Below are 20,223 nucleotides of genomic sequence, written 5' to 3'. Positions count from 1 at the left end.
TTGGGCCTTTTGTTGACTTGACCCCAGGCTTAATACTGCTAGAAGCTGACCTCAATGCACAGCTTGATCTATTCCATGCATACCCAGGCCAGAAGAGGCAGCCACAAACTATGGATTGCTTTGTAACTCCAAACAGCTGGTCACAAATAGCACCTGACATTGACCCACACTTGGGAGTCCCTCCCAAGAGGCCCCAGGAGAAACCCACCCAGTGGCAGGCTTTGGACCCCATCACAGCATGATGCAATTAGCTCCACAAGTGGCACACCTAAAGGAAGATCTTGACAGTCACCAGCTGCTACTGGGGTGAATTCCCTTTGTGGCATCAACACTTGCATGCAGCTTATAAACTGTGGCCAAGGTCAGTCCTCATAGCCAGGCTAAGAGTCAACCCATCCATGGGCAGACCAACATCAATCAAGATTCAACTACAATAGGAGGGTTCACATACTCATACAAGGGACATTCCTGGAGCACCTAGCTCATGTGATCAGGGTAAATGTGTCACTGAGCCCTACTAGACACCTATTACATAAGACCACTGTGACAAAGCTAAGAGACATAGTAGATCTACCTAATACACAGGAACAATATGGACAACTACCAAAACAAGAAGACAAAGAAACATGCTCCAAATGAGGAACAGAAGAAATCTCCAGAGAAAGAACTAAATGAGATGCAGGCAAGCAACCTATTAGACAGAGTTCAAAACAATGGTTATTAAGATGCTCAAGGACCTTAGAGGAGGAATAAATAAACTCACTAAGAACTTAAAGAGTTAGTAAGCATGAAAGTGACAGAGAAGCCATAAAAAAAGGACTAGTCAAAAATGAAAGAGTGTAATATCTGAAACAAATAAACTAGAAGGAATCAACAGCAAGTTAGATGAACCAGAAAATCAAATCAGTTATTTGAAAGACAGGGTAGCAGAAAACACACAATCAGCTTGGCAAAAAGAAAAAAAAAGAAAGATAGCTGAAGAAACCTCTGGGACAACATTAACCAATAACAACATCTGCATCATGGTGATACTACAAGGAGAAGAGAGACAGCAAAGGATGAAAAATCTATTTGAAAAAATTATGACTGAAAATTTCCCTAACTTGGACAAGGAAATAAACATACAAGTCCAGGAAGCACAGGGAGTTAAAAACAAGATGAATCCAAAGAGGTCCGCTCCAAAACACATCATAATTAAAATGGCAAAGGTTAAAGATAAAGAGAATATCTTAAAAACAGCAAGAAGGGGCAGTTAGTTTCCTTCAAGGGAACTCCCATAAAACTGTCAGTTGATTTTTCAAGAGACATTTCAGGCCAGAACACATTGCATATGAAATATTCAAAATGATGAAAATCAGGGATCTACAACCAAGACTACTCTACCCAGAAAGGATCTCATTTTTAATGGAAGTAGAAATAGCTTTCCAGACAAGAAAAAGCTGAAGGAGTTCATTACCAACAAACCAGTCTTACAAGAAATGTTAAAGAGACTGTTTAAAGAAGGAGGGGGGAAGAGGGACATAATTATAAAAAATAAAATGGAAATAAAGTTATTAATAATCACTTTATGGTAAATGGATTAAACACTTCAGTCAAAAGGCATAAGGTAGCTGAATGGATAAGAAAACAAGATCCCATATATATACTTTCTACAAGTGACCCATGTCAGAATGAAAGAATGAAAGTAAAGAGATGGGAAAAGACATTTCATGCAAATGGAAATGAAAAAAAACTGGGGTTGCAATACATGTACCAGACAAAATAAATTTTAAAACAAAGGCTATGTGAAAAACAAAAGACATTACCTGTGAGAAAGAAATCAGTTCAGCAAGAGGATAAAACTTTCATAAATATTTATGTACCCAACATAGGAGCACCTAAATATATAAAGCAAATCTTGGGGATATAAAGGGAAAATCAACAGTAGTATAGCCATAGTAAGAAATTTTAACACTTCATTGACATCAGTGGATAGATTTTCAGGCAGAAAATCAACATGAAAACAGCAACTTTAAATGGTACAGCAGACTAGAAGGATTTAATTGGTATCATCAGAGCATTTTACCCCAAAACAACAAAATATACACTTTTTCAAGTGCACATGGAACATTTGCTAGGATAGACTGCATGGTAGGAAACGAAACAAGTTTCAATAAATTTAAGAAAATTGAAATTGTATCAGTATCTTCTACTAAAATTGTATGAAACTAAAAATTAATCACAAGAAATAACACAAAAACATGGAGGCTAAATAACATGTTACTAAACAATGAGTGGGTTAACAGTGAGATCAAGGAAGAAATCAAAGGCACCTTGAAATAAATAAAAATGAAAACACAACAACCCCAAATCTATGAGACACAGTAAAAGCAGTCCTAATAGAGAAATTTATATAACAGGCCTACCTCAAGAAACAAGAAGAATTTTAAATGAACAACCTAACCTTATACCTAAAGGAACTAGAAAAATAACAACAAACATAACCCAAAGTGAGGAGAAGGAAAGAAATAATAAAGGTCAGAATGGAAATAAACAAAAGAGGCTAAAAAATAATACAAAAGGTTAATAAAACCAAGAGCTGGTCCTTTTAAAAGATAAGACAAATAAACCTTTAATGAGACTCATCAAGGAAAAAAAAGTGAGAACCCAAATAAATGAAATCACAAATGAAAGGGGAGAAGTAATACCACTGAAATAAAAAGGATTGTAAGAAAATATTATGAATAACTGTATGCCAACAAATTGGACAATATGGGAAAAATGGATAAATTCCTAAAAACATACAATCTTCAAGAAGAAACAGAAAATGTGAACATATCAATTAAAACTAACAAAATTAAAGCAATGATCAAAAACTCCCAACAAACAGAAGTCCTAAACTGGATGGCTTCACAGGTAAATTTTACTGAACATTTAAAAAACTAATATCTCGCTTACACTATTCACAAAAAACATTCAAGAAGAGGAAACACTCCTAAACTCATTTTATAAGTCCAGCATTATCCTAATTCAAAAACCAAATAAAGACACTAAAAAAAGAAAATTATAGGGCAATATCTCTGATGAACATAGATGCTAAAATTCCCAACAAAACACTAGCAAACAGAATTCAGCAATACATTAAAAAGACTACACACCATGAACAATTGAGATTTATTCCTGGGATCCAAGGTTGGTACAATCTCCACAAATCATTAATGTGAAGCATCACATAAACATAATGAAGGATAAAAATCATGACTATATTAATAGATGGAAAGAACACATTTGATAAAATCCAGCACCCACTTATGATAAAAACTTGCAGCAAAGTGGGAAATAAAGGAAACATATGTCAACTTAATAAAGGCCATATATGATAAACATGCAGTTAACATGATACTTAACAAGAAAAAAACAGAAATGTTTCTCTTTAGATCACAAACAAAAATGGGTTGTCCACTTTCACCACTCTTATTTAGCTTAATACTGGACATCCTAAAACAGCAATCAGACAAGAAATAAAAGGCATCCACATTGGAAAAGAAGAAGTAAAACTGTCATTATTTGCACATGACATGGTACTGTGTAAGAAAACCAACCCTAAAGATTCCACCAAAAATCAACAAGAACTGATAAATGAATCAGCAAAATAGAATACAAAGTGAATATTCAGAAGTCAGTTGTATTTTTATATACCAATAGTAAACTATCAAAAAAGGAAACTAAGAAAACAATTCTGTTTATAATTGCACCAAACAATAAAAATAAAATACCTGGGGACAAATTTAACCGAGGTTGTAGAAAACTTGTACTTAGAAAATTATAAGTACTGAAAAAAGAAATGGAATAAAATGCTTGTAAATAGAAGCATATACTGTACTCATGGATAGGAAGAATTAATATTGTTAAAATATCTATATTACCCAAAGCAATGTATAGATTCAATGCAATGCCTATCAAAATACCAAGGGCTGATTTCACAGAACTAGAACAAATAATCTAAAACATCTTCATAGTATGGGAAATGTAGAAGCTAAAGAACTTATGACACAGGGACAAGAACTAAAGGGGGGGAATGTGGGTGGGAGAGGGTGTGCAGGGTGGAAGGGAATGAAGGGGGAAAATAGGACAATTGTAATAGCATAATCAATAAAATATATTTTAAAAAATAAAATATATTTTTAAAAATAAAATAAATAAAACATCTTCATAGAATGACAAAAGACCTAGAATAGCCACAACAGTTTTAATAAATAACAACAAAGTTGGAGGCATCACATTCTGATACTGAATTATACCTTGAGGCCACAGTAATTAAAACAGCATGGTACTGGCATATAAACAGATACATAGATCAATGGAATGGAATAAAGAACCCAGAAATAAGCCATACTTATATGGCCAATTAATGTTTGACAAAAGACACAAGAACATACAATGGAGTACACAGACAGTTTAATAAATGACACTGGGAAAATGGATCACATACATGAACATGAAAAAAAATGACACTAGGAGCCATCCCTTTTCAGTGAGGAGACTCATACTGACCATTACGAGCTTCCTAAACACTGTCGGCCAGGGAACCTTTGCCAAAGTGAGGTTGACCCGGCACGTTCTGATCAGGACAGAGGTGACTGTCAAAGTCATTCATTGGTGGGGTTCCTCCATTATACTTGGCTTAAATAACCCAAGTATAAAATTATTTGAGGTGCTTTCCTCAAGGAAACATTATTCCTCGGCCACAGGACTGAGAGGGAGACCCCAGCCACGGTCCAGCAGCTGGTGTCGGTGGTAGAGTACGGCCACTTGAGGAGTATTTCCCACAGGGACCTAAAGCCAGAGAACACATTTTTAGATGCTGAACTGAATGTAAAACTTGCATACTTTGGCCTCAGTTGTGAATTTACCAGCCATAAACTCAGCACAGTCTGTGGCACCCTCGCATGTCACCCTAGAGGTCTCGTGGTGCCAAACATATGATGACTGATTGATTCTTGAAGCCTCTGGGTGGTTCTGTACAGGATGGTGACAGTAAGGTTCTGTGAGGGCATGGTCATTCATTGGAGGGGACTTTTGGGAACTGAAGCAGCAGATCACTGAGTAGGCACATCCATCTACCATACTTTAAGTCAAAAACTTTAAAAAAAATGATGCTTGACCCCAGCAAAAGAAGACTCTTGGAAGATATAATGCAGGACCCGAGGCTTAACATGGGCCAGGAGGAGGAACTCAGGCCTTATAGAAAGCCACCCTGTAATGACATGGACCCCCAGGTAACAGAGATAATGAGGAACTGGGGGGTTAAGAGGGATGAGATCCAGGGCTCAGGGACAGACAGACAGTACAACAATTTCATGGGCACATACCTAATCTTGAGAACCACAAAAATCAAGATGAAGGGCTGCACCATCAGGGTAACACCCTGCCCCTAACAGTTGTAGTCCTTCCCCAACCTGTGAGGTTCAGCCTGCCAGTCCTCTCACCAGCCTGGAATTGAGGATGACTATTTCCCTATCCAGCCTGGAGTCAAGGGTCACCATTCCTTCACCACGGGCCTGGGGGCTCCCACTCCTCCCAAAGCAGCAGCAGTGGTGGTGGAGCCCCAAAGGGAACCAACAAGGAAAACTTCCTCTGTGCTGGGCAGCCTAATGTTAGGACCCCAACTTTTCCCTCTGGCACAGCCAGGGCTGGCAGAGGTTGGATAGAACGGTCTTCAGTTTCATACTAAAACTCATGTGCTGTAGGCCATCTACCAAGAAACAGCATCTCAAAAGGACAAGAGTCAAGCCATTATAATTTCTAAAATTGTAAACAACCAAGGCAGGGCCACAGTCAGACTCTGGGGAGGTCAAGCCACACTCTTTGCATTTTAAATGCTGAACTTGAAGGTGCTAAGCTCCAGGGAGGCCAGGCACATGGTGAGTAAGATCAGACCTAAACAGTAGCAGGTGACAGCAGTGACAGAAATACTCTCTGTGTGTGCAAGGACCCTGGGTGAGAGACTTGGTCCAGTGGACAACAGAAGTGTGCAAACTGCTGTGGCATTCTCTGCTGGGGATTCACAGCAGGAGGCTTACAGGAAGGCCTGGAACCCCCTGTGGGTCAAGACGAGATATTGCCTTCCCTACAGATCCACCCCTCTCCTCCCGCCCAAATGAAACTTTAGAGACTGAATTGTTTTTCCTGGGGCCCCTATTTCCTCCCCTGTTCTTTCCTTCCATGTTTGTGGAGGTGCTTAGTAAAGTATTCGGTTCTTTCAAATTTTGTAATAAACTTGATGCTCCAGAAAGATGTATTAGATACTCTGTTTTTCACCCTCCTTGAGTGAAATTGGGGCTGTGCATCTTCAAAGGAAAGAAAAAAAGAATTACTGGGTCTGACTTATTTCACTTAGCATAATACCCTCTAGGTCACAAATGGTAAGATTTCATTCTTTCTTATAACTTGTATACCACTACTTTTTTATTCACTCATCTATTGATGGACACTTAGGGTGCTTCCAAATCTGGGCTATTATAAATAATGCTGCAATGGATATAGGGATGTATATATCATTTCGAATTATTTTGGATTTCTTCAATAAATACCCTGAAGTAATTATGCTGGATTGTAAAATAGTTCTCTTTTTAATTGTTTAAGGAATCTCCACACTGCTTTCCACAGTGGGTGCACCAATCTACATTCCCACCAACAGTGCAGGAGGGTTGGTTCTCTTTTCTCCACATCCTTGCCAACACATGTTTGTTGACTTATTGATAATAGCAATTCTGACAGGTGTGAGGTGATATCTAATTGTAGTTTTAATCTTCATTTTTCTGAGGACTGGTGCCTGAGCACCTTTTCATGTCTGTTGGCCATGTGGATGTCCTCTGTGGAGCAATGTCTATTGAGGTCCTCTGTCCATTTTTTAATTGGATTGTTTGGTGGGGGAGGGGTTGGTGTTAAGTTGTATGAGTTCTTTATAAATTTTGGATATTATCCCTTATCTGATATATCGCTGGTGAATATCGTCTTCCACTCAGTATGCTGTCATTGTGTTGATGGTTCCCCTTGCTGTGCAAACACCTTTTAGTTTCATGCAGTCTCATTTGTTTATTTTATCCATTTTTCCCATGCAAAGAGAGACAAATACCATATGATATCACTTATCTAAAAAACAAAACAAACAAACAAAACAGAAACAGACTCATAGATACAGAGAACAAAATGACGGTTGCCAGGTGGGAGGGGGTTATGGAAGCCAGGTGAAAGGTGAAGGGATTAAGAACAACAAATTGGTAGTTACACGATAATCATAGGGATGTCAAGTAGTCACAGAGAATATAGTCAATAAAATTATAATAATTATGGTGCCAGGTGAGTACTAAACTTATCTGGGGAATCACTTTGTAAGTTATATAAATGTCTAACCACTATGCTCTATACCTAAAATTAATATAATATGGAATAGCAAGTGTAATTAAAAAGGGAAAAGAAAAAAAAGAATTACTGGGTCTAAATTCACAACATTTTAAAGGTTTTCTATAGGCAAACTGCTGTCTTTCAAACAAACAAATGAAAATAATCAATGACATTAACATAATCATAAGTTTTGAAAAGCTGCTCAAGACATTGTTGTCAGTCAGGATCTTTTCTCAGTGTTATCATTCTCAGCCCTTCTTGCTTGAATTTTGTTCTTCTGTTTGTGTAAGTCTGCCATTGGTTCTCCTATTCGGGAGAGAAAGGACGTGCCCGCAGGCTAGGAGGTGGTGAGTGGAAGTTTCAGGGATGAAGGAAGTAGCAATCCAGGTTCTGCTAGTGACCAACAGCACTAGGATAAACAACCTAACCTATGTATCCTTCAGTTTCTTTGAAAAATGTGGTGTGGTCTTGTTTACCCTACAGAGTTGTTTCTGGGACAGAATTTGATAGGTGACAGTTTTCAAAAATAGGACCAACCATACTACATAATTGTTAGATGTTAGGACTTTTTTATTTTGAAACTACTCTGGAAACAGAGATAGTATGCAGAAACTTTTGAATCAAAAGGCTGCTAGTAATTTTTTGAACAATGGTGATTTAGGAAAATGCCTTGTCTTCGTAGAATATACAATATTAATGGCATTGCTACAAAAATATTAATACAGCAGAATCAAGGTAAATATGTAGTTCCACATTAATGAAAGGTTGAAGGTCATGTCCTTGTGCTTTCAAGTGAGGTCTGAATAATAGTTATCTTTAAAATGGTTTAAACTTGAGCTTCTTATTACTACTAGAAGAAACACATTGAGAAAACACTGTGCTCACAACATTTCTGAAAGTTTTTCAGGGGAAGCAGCTGTGGTTTCTTTAGACTCCCAAGTCTATTATGCAGGTTAGCAGTATATTTTATAATGAGTTCTAGACCACCTGCCTTTCTCAGGAAATTAATATTGAGATGGATTTTTTTTTTGTCTTTTTTGTCCTCAATGGCTGTGTATAAGGTTTTTCTATTTAGTGAGTTTGGGTACCCCATAAAATGTTCATTCAGTGTTGTTCAGCTATAGATGGTTATTTTTTAAGATGTTGCGTAAATATGTTTTCAACAAATGCTTGGTGAATTCTGAGAGTGAAACATGCACTTCCTTAGTAAAACAGTCAGCAGATAAGATACATACAGTTTTACTTTAAGAACAATAAGTGTCTCTAATGAATAAAATAATGTTTTAAATAATTTTGACTTTAGTCCTAAACCATTGGAATTTCAAAATATTTTCATTATTTTTCTTCTTCTAACCCCTTACAGGAGTTTCAGGGGAGAAATCAATGGATTCAGGCAGCAGTAGGAGTTTGGAGAGCACAGGAAATGCGGTCTGTCCTGATCAGCTGGTTCCCAAGATAAACACAAGCAAGAAAATGTCCTCTTTAGCAAACCCACCCAGCATCCTGGAAATACCACAAGCGATTAAGAAAAGCTGTGGAGGTAAACAGGTAGAAATCACAGTCGAAAGAGTAAAAATGGCAAAGAGCATCAAAGAAAAACAAAACAATGATTTAGAGAAACTGTCCTTTAAAAGGAAGGCAGAAGGTGAAGAAAAGCCAGCTGGGAGGAAAGAGGCAAAGGTCGTGGAACCTGACTGTCCGTTGGTCACCTTGCCACTGCCTCACATCCCCTTGAAGAGCATCATGGACGTGGAGGTGAAGTTGGTTTATGTTGATGAAGAGGATGTGAACTACGAGTTTGTGGAGGCCTTTACAGCCACTGGGATTCAGCCAACATTCCGAGAGGCTGAAATAGTAGACCCTTTGCACATACCTAATTTCAACTTCCTGCCTGAGATTGACAAATGGCTTCAGGTAGCCTTAAAGGACGCCAGCCTGTGCTACAGACAAAAGAAATATGCTGTGGCGGCGGGACAGTTCAGAACAGCACTGGAGGTATGGGATTAAAGGAAATATAGATTGGTGAGAGGAAGCTGTGAGATGAAAGTTATGATTACATTGAGCAGCTCTGACCATAGTGCAAGGAATAGTGATCATGGGGTGAGAAATACTGAATGATAGCAGGATTATGTGGTTCCCGGTTTACATAAAGCAAATGAGTTGTGCCTGCAAATTAAAATACCTGTGTACACTTGACATTCAGAAATCACCCCCAAAGCATACTTCATGCTTTTTCTCTGATAACAAACCTTGAAGTGAATGATAACATATATAAAAGTGCAATTGGTTTTGTAATTTAGATGTACACCTATAAAAGCCATAATGTTTTATTACAGTGGTGGTGGGTAGAATATAGATTCTCTAGAAATAGGCAGTTAACGAGTATACAAATTGTCCTCTTTTGATGTAGTCTTCATGATTAAATGTAGCCATCTTTTTAGCATGAGCTGATAATTTATACAGGATGCTTATTAAACAAAATAAAACCATTTTACTTTATCATCAAACTTCATTTTCCTTCGCAGTCCAGTGAGCTTTATGAGTAATGATTTTTTTCTCTCTGAAAGCAGGTAAGTTGGTCAATATCTTGGTATAAAGAAATAGCCTGTGGACTAAAAGAAACTTGAAAATCACCACTAAAACACAAAAGAGTAGTAGGAAAAATTGCTTCATCTCATGACTCACTGAGCCTGTAAAAGGATCCTAGTGTGTAACTAGAAGTCCCACTGGCCTGGCAAAATGCAGGAAATGCATATTTCATTAACTACAAAAAAAATTCAGTGCATTGTCTATACATGCCTGGTGGCCACTGGAGATATAATAAATGAGGTGACACAGGGTTCCTTCCCTCTAGCAGTCTGATGAGGGAGACAAACCAATAAACAGTGAAACAAAGATAGTATGTATGAGTAACGACTGATCCACCACAGGACAGAGGGCATGGCAGGAGTCAAATGTGAGATGTTTGTGATGTAGATTTAAATAGTAAAGTATTTCCACTGTTACTGGCAGGTTAAAATGATTATATCTACAATGAATTGTTAATGAATAGTACTAGATGGTGCTCCTAAATACTTAAAAAGAAACTCTAAGCACAGAAAGGGAGGCCCAAAGAGATATGAAATGATAAGGTAGAGCACAAATAAATACATCTATATATATCTCTGTCCATAAAGGGTTATTTACACAAAGAAAAGAAGAGTGATGTATTGTGTAAAAAATACTCCCCCACAAAAATGAAGCTATCCACAAACCACTGAGAACCCTGGGCTGTCCTTTGAGCTAAAGACAAGAAGCCTCTGGCTGAGAAAGTGATGTTAAAGAAAGACTCAGGAGGACCTCGGGGCACCTCTGCTAGGGCCATTTTCGGCTATCCCCCCCACCCTAGGGAGTGCGAAGGGCAAGGTTAAAGGTGTAATTTTATAGATTAAAAAAATAACCATTTGGGCAATGAAAAAAGAGAGGCATAAATAAGAAAGAATATAAACTTCAAATTAAGCCTAGCTAAGAAGGAAAAGATATCTGCATTAACTGGAAGAAAATAATCTGGTTTTTCCATAAAGCCCAATGTTGAAAACTGTAAAAATTGAATCAGGTTTTAATGACCCCAAGATATAATTGTACTGGAAAATACTTGTATTCTGACTCTCTCTTATGAACATTCATTCTCTACCTCCCATCTCTCTCTCTCTCTCTCTCTCTCTCTCTCTCTCTCTCTCCCTCTCTCTCTGTCTTTCTCTCTCTCTCTCTGCCCACCACCTCCCCAAAGTTTTTAGGTAAGTATTGGATGCTGACACTAATTACTGGTAATTAACAAAGGTGATTATTTTGAGACCAAAACTTAGCTTAGACATCTGGTCTAGCTTTTTGTCTCATTATCTTGGGAATTAACTTTGAAATCTTACCTAGAACGTCTCTTAATAAGCCAAAGCTACTAGGAATAGCAAAGATGTTTAACCTCTTTAACCCTTTCTTCTCCTGAATATAACCTCCTAAGTTTAACTTCTTTAATACTTAGTGTCTTCAGGTATTATTTAATGCATCTCTCTCTTTTCCTTAGGTCGTAGCATGGTTTTGAATAAGAGAGGATAGATGACAAAGACTGAGGCATAATGATAAGACTCATACCTGAAGGACAGATGCATCAATGAATATTTCAGTGTGTAAAAGTTTAGGTTAGGTTTCGCTGCAAGTGACAGGAAAAGAAACCATGAGTGTCTAAAGTAAGAGAGTTTATTTTTCTTTCACACAGATGTAGGTAGAGAGATAGAGAGGGGCCGGTACGGTGAGATCACCAGGCTGCCTGATTCTGTTTTGTTCTTTAAGATGTGGCTTTGACTGCATGGTCCAAAATAATAGCCCCAGTTGGTGTCATTGTATCCACATTCCAGACAGGCAGAAGGGGAGGAAAGGAAGTACAGAGGCACATTTTGTCTCTGTAAGCATACTTCAGAGAAGTTGCACACACCATTTTCATTTTTCACTTCATTGACCCAAATTTAATGATGTGGCCCCATCAGCCTCCATGAGGTTGGAAATATTGTCTTTATTCCACATGCTCCTAATATTCAGGAGTCCCATGACTGATGAAGAGGGTAGAAGAGATATTGAAGGATAACTAGCAACTTTCCATTAGAATGCTTGTTATGGGAGGCATTGTGAGCATACGAAATGCTTGTCAAAGGGATGGTATAAAGACAGCTGTTTGGATTATACAGAAGACTGATTGTGCATAAAGTTAACACCACAAAAAAGAAGCAGAAAAGTAAAGATTAGGAAAGGCTCTGGAGATTTGTGAATATTTATTAATTGACATGATAATTTCCAGTGCATCCAATAATCCCTTTAGGAACATACTGCTTGTATGTTAGTTTCCTTGTGGTCTGACAAAGTATTAACTCATTTTGTTTATATAATATAGACATTAACCAGATACATAAGTCTATCATAATGTTTTATAATGACTAACATAAAATAGTGTGCAATGACAGACAAGATGACAATTTAGCTTCCAAAAAGCAGGCAACTTGAATCTTTTAGGATTTCAGAACACAAGAGGAATTTATTAAATGTGCTTAATGAAACTTAGTTAGTTGTGTTTTCTTTGTACTGTGTAAAACTAAACCAGTTGTGTAGGTAAGATCAGTCCTTAGCTCTATGAGATTACTCATAAATCTTTGTAACATTTTACTGAATTCAGTCATTTGCTCTTGTGTTCGTAGTCACCTCAAAAGTCACACTAGTAGGGCAAAGGTATAAGCTGAAGATAGAAACACAAAATCTTAGTAAATTACTTTTTCATGCCTACATGCTATTCCCTGTAATTTTTGGAGGACAAGTATATAAATTCACCCACCATAAAAATAGTAAGGGTTATCTATAAGGAGGTATGTACAACCACTGTCCTCATGTGGTTGTATTTGCATATTAGGCAATACACACTACTTTCAATAAATTGCTTAGCTGTTAGTAAAAAGGAAGAAATTAGCTAATAAACACTTGTACTGCACTTTCATAGAAAGGATAATAGTTATTAATAAAAACCTACAGGAAAACTTAAAGGTGTGGGAATGTACTAATCAGATTTTCTTGTCACTTATAGGAAAAACACTCATTCTAAAAGATTCTTCTAAGTTTGCGGCATGCAACCTAAACAATATCATCATTTCAACCTTACTTGTAGAATTGAATTAGAATTAGATCTATACACACCCTTCAAAATTCATAGCTTCAAACAATCCCACTGAGCCAGCCAAAGAAGACAGAACACAGCTTATTCCTTACCAAATGGAACTTTCAGTTCTGATTTCATCATGTAGGAACCCCTTGAGGTACTAATATATTTTTTTAATATCTTGGTGCTTCAGTCACTGATCTGTGAAGTTAGAGTAATAACTCACATTTATGGAGCTCTTCCTACAGGTCAGATACTGTATTTTACATTCTGTGAATGCTTATACTTATTACTCCATTTTATTCTCACAACAAGCTTATAAGATGGGGCTATGATTATCCTTGTGTTACTAATGAGAAAACTAAGGAAGACAGGTTAAGTAACTTGCACAAGGGTAAACAGCTAGAATGGATAGAGGCAGGAGCCAAACCAGGGTCATCTGGCTCAGAGCTCACCAGCTTAACCACTCTGCCTTTGCTGTACTAAGTGAGAGTTTGTTGGAAATCCAGAATTTTAGACTGTGCCAGACCTGCAGAATCAGGCTCTGCACACTAAGAAGATCCTTAGTCGTCCTTGTGCACGCTGCAGTGAGGAGCGTGGTGCCATGTGATATACCAACATGGATTTGCCCTCCAATTAAAGCTTTGCAGTTTGGTCCCACATTTAAAATGCTGTAGGCCCCTCACCAATTTCATAGGAAATAGTTCTCTTTTAAGCAGTTTTTTTCTATAACAATGGTTTAGAATTTTTGGATTTCAAGGGCCCAAAAGAAATTTTTTTTAAATATTGAGGAAGAGGATTGCCATTGTATTTGTATTGTGCAAGAACATTACAAAAATAACCACCTGTTACCATCATTTCATAAAAATATAGAGCAATTTGCCACCAATGAGATAGAAAAAAAATAGAAAGTGCATATTCTCAACAAGAAGGGTTTTTAAAAATAGATTATTTTAATTTTAATTTGATGAAAAGTTGACTAAGTTTAAAAATTATTTTTATTTCTCCTTGGATCAATACAGCCTCAGTCTGAGAACCAGCTTTTGGGAATCCCTGTCCTAGAACTCAGTCCATTTATGGTAAACGCTAGGCATCCAGGACGAATGAACCTGCACACGGCCTTCTTATGAGATTACTTCCAGTGTAATGGAATTTGGTATGAGGCAGGTCCATTTGGGAGCCCATCCAAGGGGGTTTATTTAATGAAGTAGCAAAGATATCTCATTACAGGGCAGCCTCACCTATAATTGCTCTGCTGAGAATAATTCTGTAGCAGGTCTCTAGGGCATAAATATATGGACATCCCAGAAAGCTTAATTTAAATGGATTCTAACACAGATAGTTCTCAGTGCAACTTGATCAAGAAATCAAGAGTTCACCAAGTTTTCTGAGTGCCTGAGCTATCTTTTTGCACATCTGTGGATTTGCGTGTGGATTTAGTGTGCACTTCTTAACTCCTGATGGGGTCCAGGCCCTTTTACTCAGGTAAACATCACAATAACGCCCAAGGGCTGGTATTTTCCCTATTTTACAGATAGAGAAACTGATGTTCTAAAATGTTTAATGAAAAAAAAAATAAAATACTACAAGCTAAAGTGCCACAGCTAGTTTGGGGAAGGGCTGAGACTGAATTAAGGTGCCCTGATTTCACACCTGGAATTGTTACACTATTGTTTCTCATGGCTTACGGTGTGTAATAATTGCATAGGAATAGTGTTAAAAATGAAGATTCTGGTGAGTTAGGTCTGTGATAGGAAACCAGATGCCTCATTTTAAAAACTTCTAAACAATGCTGCTAATCCAGGGACCACTCTGAGTAACAGGGATTCATGCCACACCACCAGTAGGCTCACAAATGCCTGCCACTGACCCTCTAACAAGTTAGCAATGAGTGCCTCCATGTAATATCCAGCTCACACAGCCCCGGGTGGCCATGTGGGTCCAGAGCTGTGATGGACAGAGCACCAAATTTGGCATTAGATTATCTGTGTTTCACGTGGCTTCCGGTACCATATTGTTATGTAGCTTTGGAAAAACTTGCTCAACCCCTGAGAACACCTTTAAGTAGGAATGATAACTAATGCCCAACAACAAGGTGCCATCACGCAGGGCTGCTTGAAAAGCACGATGAACCAACCCTTCACGCAGGTACAAGTTGTCATGTACTTCTCAAGTACCGCATTTCTCTGTCGCGTACATATTTAACTTAAAACTTTAGCACCCCCAAGGATTCTGCCTAATTGAGTGTTTATCAACATTCATAATTATTTTAACCCATATCCTTTTTCCCTTTTGATTAATATTAAAAAATGTATCATCTTCCTTTAATAATGTTTGAAATTCAATCGAAGCAAAAGGTCAAAATAATGCATTGCTTTCTACTCTATTCCCTCTTTCAGAAGCAATTATCTAAATCAAACACTAGTTTGAACTGTTAACTGCTTCTGACAAATATGTAAGCTTTCACTTTAATGCACAAATTGTGCTAGAAATAATTCACTTTTTCTTAGTTGTCAGGTGTAAAGTGACTTGAACTCTGTATGTTCAGGATTAAACATTTAAGATTTTAACTTGTTAGTTCCTGTCTTTGTTCAATGTCCTTTGTACAAGGACATCATAACTAATAAAGATTTAATGATAAAAGAGATTGTTTTAATGTTAGCAAATTTACATAGCAGGAAAATACAAAATGGATACTTCTCTTAACCTCAAAATTAAAATAAGATTAGATAGTTAAATAAAACAAATCTCTAGAAAAGCAGGATTTGCCATTGTAAGAAAAAATGACTTTAATACAACTAACATTTACTGGCATTTGCAACCTGACATAGTGCTAGATACAGGGGCTGCAGATACAAATAAGACACAGTCCTACCCTCAGGAGCCAAAAATTAGAGGCAAGGCATATGGTCCTGCCACCCTTGTGCCAGGGCTTCATTTGCATTTTCTGGTTACATTTTTTCTTTTTGGTTTACTGTTATTATTATTTATATCTTAAAAGATTTGTATTTGAAATGTGTCCTTTAAGTAGACATAGAAAAGGACTTCTAACATTATTTCAGTGTCTCGTCATTAACTCCAGTGACCATCACACTGATTCTGGTGCAATTAAAAGGAAAAGATTTAAGCTACACAAAGGAGAGTTGATTTTGGTTAAAGGAACACAGTATTTTTCAGGCCGAGTATTATTAAGAAGAGATGGGGAATGGGAAGAATGTCTAAGGTGATCCCCCAATTTGGTGGGCCCCTGTCACCCTGATGACCTGGAGCCCCTGCGTGCCTACCATCCAACTCAGCTGACTCCTGTTAAGCCCTCTCCCCTTCCTCCACGTGAGCAGACACTGACACAGCAAGGAAAAGAGCAAAGATCCTGGTCTGTGCTCAGCACCCATAACAAGGGAGAGCTAATGGGATTAGATGCAGGGAGGAGGGGAAGAATTGAGAATGAGTGCTGCGGGGCAGGCACTGGCTACCTCAAGGAGTATTGAGTTTCCGGTAGAGGAGAAGTGTGGGAGAGGGGTAAGCAGGAGAATTTTCAGGATATAAGAGTATATACTATAAGTTGTATCACTGTACAAATGAAAGAAGAATTACATTTGATATAAAAACATTATGAAACTCATAGATTCTTCACATAATTACAGTCACATGGGGGAGGTATTAAATATTATGTGGATGCCCAAATTTGCCCTCAGAGACTTCGATTCAGTTGTCAGGATTAAGACAATGGCCATGCCTGGGGCACTGCTATTTTTAAGTTTCCAGGTTATTTTATGGAGCAGCTAGCAGTTGAGAATTGCTAGCATAGAAGAAGCCCATCACTTCCTTCTTTAAAATCTCCTACAACTGGTGATAACCCACGTGTGCCTTTTTAAAAGGCATTAAGAGAACTAAAATCTAAACATTCGAAAGCTATTTAAAAGCATCAAGAAAAAATGTCATTGTCATGAAAATTTATTCTTTAGAAATTCACGCTTAAAATTATATTTACTTAAAAGCCAAATTACCTTAGTGATGACTTTCTTATTAACACTAAGAAATAGATTGTTATGAAACTCTACTCAGTGGTTAGTATGTGTCTCTGAAATTTTGAATTTGTTTATTGGTCATGATCTCACAAAAAATGAGTTATTAATCCATAGGAAGCTAAGCGAAGTCTCTTTCCTGAGCAGGATTATTGCCATAGTTACAGCTGGTCATTATGGATTTTTGAGTCTAATGACAGTAGATGTTGGTGTAGTTTTTATATGTGGTTCACTTGGTTTGCAATGTTGTGAGTCAAACCCTGATCGACCCAGTCACTGAAGTCTTACATGACTTGTTATTCACGTTGGCAATTCCCTGTGGCAGGTAGCACACATGCACACAGAAACACAATTCTTATCAAAATACTGGATAATGTTACCCAGCATTTCTCCCACTATCCAACTTCCTAAATTTATTACAAGATTTCTAAAGCCAAGTGAAGTTCAAAACAGCAGTCCTCTCTCTTTCCTTCACCCCTTTCCAGCCTTCATACACAAAATACTGTATGTAATATTTAAACAGACTCTGTAGGTACTGAGTAGATGAGATCCACTTGAATTTATTCAACAAATGTAACAGAGTGAGGTTGTGGCTTTTCTTTTGATACAGATGCTCTAGAAAAAAATTAAGAGAAAACTTTTATTTCAACATCTAATAATTATTTGTTTAATTCTTCTGTTGCCTCATTGGATGTTCACTAAAATACAGAAGACTTTGTTTTCACCTGGGAGTTGATTCCGTTCCTATCAGAGAACAGGATGCAGTTAGGCATCAGATAACTTTTTAAAAAAGGGAAACAGACAGATTTTTATTGCACTGTCTCAGTGTGGTTTCCTTATTTTGTATGAATTGCTATGAGTACTTGTAACACTGGATTCATACATCTTTAAGTGCCACTACCAAAGTATATATTATATCTAGAAATAAGTGACTTCTGGAGTACTTGTTTTAGTCTATGGTGATGGTGGTGATGATAATGACAATGATGATGATGCTACTAACCTATGAACAATTAATCATTGTTTTTTGTGTGGTAAGTTATACCAAGAAATCAACCACAAATTATTAAGTTACCACTTTCTCATTAGTTTGTATCAACTTGTTGGGTAACATGGGAGTAACAGCACAGTATGTGACAGGGCTTTGGTTCTGTAGGAATGATTCAAGCTGTAGACAAAAGTGGTGCAAGTATATGGCAATTCAGAATTTACCATGTGTCAGTGATAGTTACTGGCTTTGTAGAATGAAGGTTTAGGATGGGAGAGATTGATGGAGTTTGTGATACACATTTATCAGCATGAACTCTGCAGCATGCCCTTTATCTATATTAACTCCTTTAATCCTCTCAGTAACCCAGTGGGTTAGGAACTATTTTTATTCCCTATTAAAGAGATAAGAATGCATAAAGTACTCATGAAAATGATGAGAGGATTTGGGGTGAATTTAGGGATTTGACGGGACATCAAAAATAAATAGCTGAATGGAAAAGTGGAGTGCCTGGAGAGGATGGAAAAGAGTACCAGCTGTGAGAGGAACATTACTGGCAGGATGGAGAAGTGGAAGATGAAGGATGAAACAAAAAGACAGCAAAGAGATGGGTGGGCCAAAGGAAAGCATTATTATCACATAAGGGTGAATTAATAAAGCCAGATTCCAAATGGTCTTAAAAACAAGGTAGAGGAATTTTGTATTGAAGGCAATGGAGGCATTCTTGGATAGGAAAGTAAAAAGAAAATGTTTAAACAGGAATAACTGAGAATCAATGATGGAAATATTGAGTAGTTAGTACTTTATCAATACTATGCTGGTTGTGATGAGAGCGACAAGAAAGTATGAGACTTAAACCCCCAAATTATAGCTCTTTATCTTTGCTTATGTTACATATGAAATATAAGTATACTTATTTTTATGGTAGATATTTCATTTGTCATAACTCAAGTGTTGGTTTTAGGGGGAAACAGCCAGAGGAATGAGAGCCTGAGGGAACCAGAAAGAGAAACCAGGGTAAATGGGAAGGAGGTGGCTGCTGCTAGGGTAGGAAGTATAGAACAAACCAGGGAAGAATGAAGCTGCAAGAGCTGGCAGGTTGTCAGGGGGCCATGCATGCTTGTCGCAATCTTGAGCATTATCTAATAGGCAATAGGAGGCCTTCCAAGAGGATTCATATGGCAACTGGTGAAGTCAGATTTCTTTTTTTTGCTATATCACTCTAATGTATAGAGAGAGCAAAAATAGAGCTCAGTCTCTGGGTAATAATCTATTACGGGGGTGTAAAATCAATTTAGTGTGCTGTGATCAGCATTGTGTTTGATTGAAATCTAGAATAGAATAGAATACAATACAATACAATACAATAGAAAATGTAAGTTCCTAGAATATTGAAAGATATATTTTATTTTGTGAAAACATGTTTCTGTCATGTATTCAGGTATATCTTTATCCATCTATGAAAAGAAATATAGGTAGGGAGAAGGGAGAGAAATAAACTAATTATGTGTGCTCTGTAGATTTGTGTGTGCATGTATGTGTGTGTGGTATAAAAATATTTCTTACCATAAATTGTGATAGAAATATTTGAAAGTCTCTGGTTTAGAGGCAGGTTTAGATAGGAAAACACTAGTGACCCTTAGGAGATTATAACTATGATAATCTAGGTGGGAAAACTAAATGGAAGAACCAGTATAAGGAGGAGAAACCAAATTAAGGGAGGAAAGGAAGAGGGAAGGAGAGAAAGAGAGAAAGAAGAAAAATTGTCACACCTTGATGGCAGGTGAGAAACAAAGAAGCATTCCTAAATTTCAAAGTGCCACCAACTCAGAAACATGAGCCCATTTAGAGGTAAAGTGGGTGAAAGCAACTTTGGCCATTTTGTGTGAAGGCTGATGGCAAGCTCATTAGAGCAGTGTAATTGTTGGCCAAAGCCATGTAGGAAGCATAGGGAAGAGTTTATGATCAAAAATAGACACTGACAAATCATCCGTACCTGAAGTATAGTAAGAGAGCTGAGGAAAGAATCCTAGAGAATGTGAACAATTAAGAAAAGACTATCTTTCAAATTAAGAAATGAGACTAAATTAAGAGGAAACTCAAGTAACCTCTTATGGACTAGAGGCTTTGGGAAAATGGCTGGTTACAGA

At 37.4% G+C, this 20,223-nt stretch overlaps 1 protein-coding gene across 1 annotated transcript in view; it reads left to right on the top strand.

Moving 5' to 3' along the window:
* The window catches only part of SPATA16 (spermatogenesis associated 16), a 218,916-nt gene that overhangs the window by 23,399 nt on the left and 175,294 nt on the right, over positions 1 to 20,223 (top strand). Inside the window, exon 2 of the mRNA XM_045851465.1 lies at positions 8,750 to 9,381. Coding sequence (XP_045707421.1) covers positions 8,770 to 9,381 — 612 coding nt within the window. The 5' untranslated portion in view covers positions 8,750 to 8,769. The remainder of the gene's footprint in view (positions 1 to 8,749; positions 9,382 to 20,223) is intronic.

This window comes from Phyllostomus hastatus, unplaced genomic scaffold (genome assembly GCF_019186645.2).
Source record: "Phyllostomus hastatus isolate PE091 unplaced genomic scaffold, TTU_PhHast_1.1 phas_contig_86, whole genome shotgun sequence".
NCBI lineage: Eukaryota > Metazoa > Chordata > Mammalia > Chiroptera > Phyllostomidae > Phyllostomus > Phyllostomus hastatus.
The sequence above is the reverse complement of the archived record's forward strand: the minus strand, read 5'-3'. Positions and strand labels throughout refer to the sequence as shown.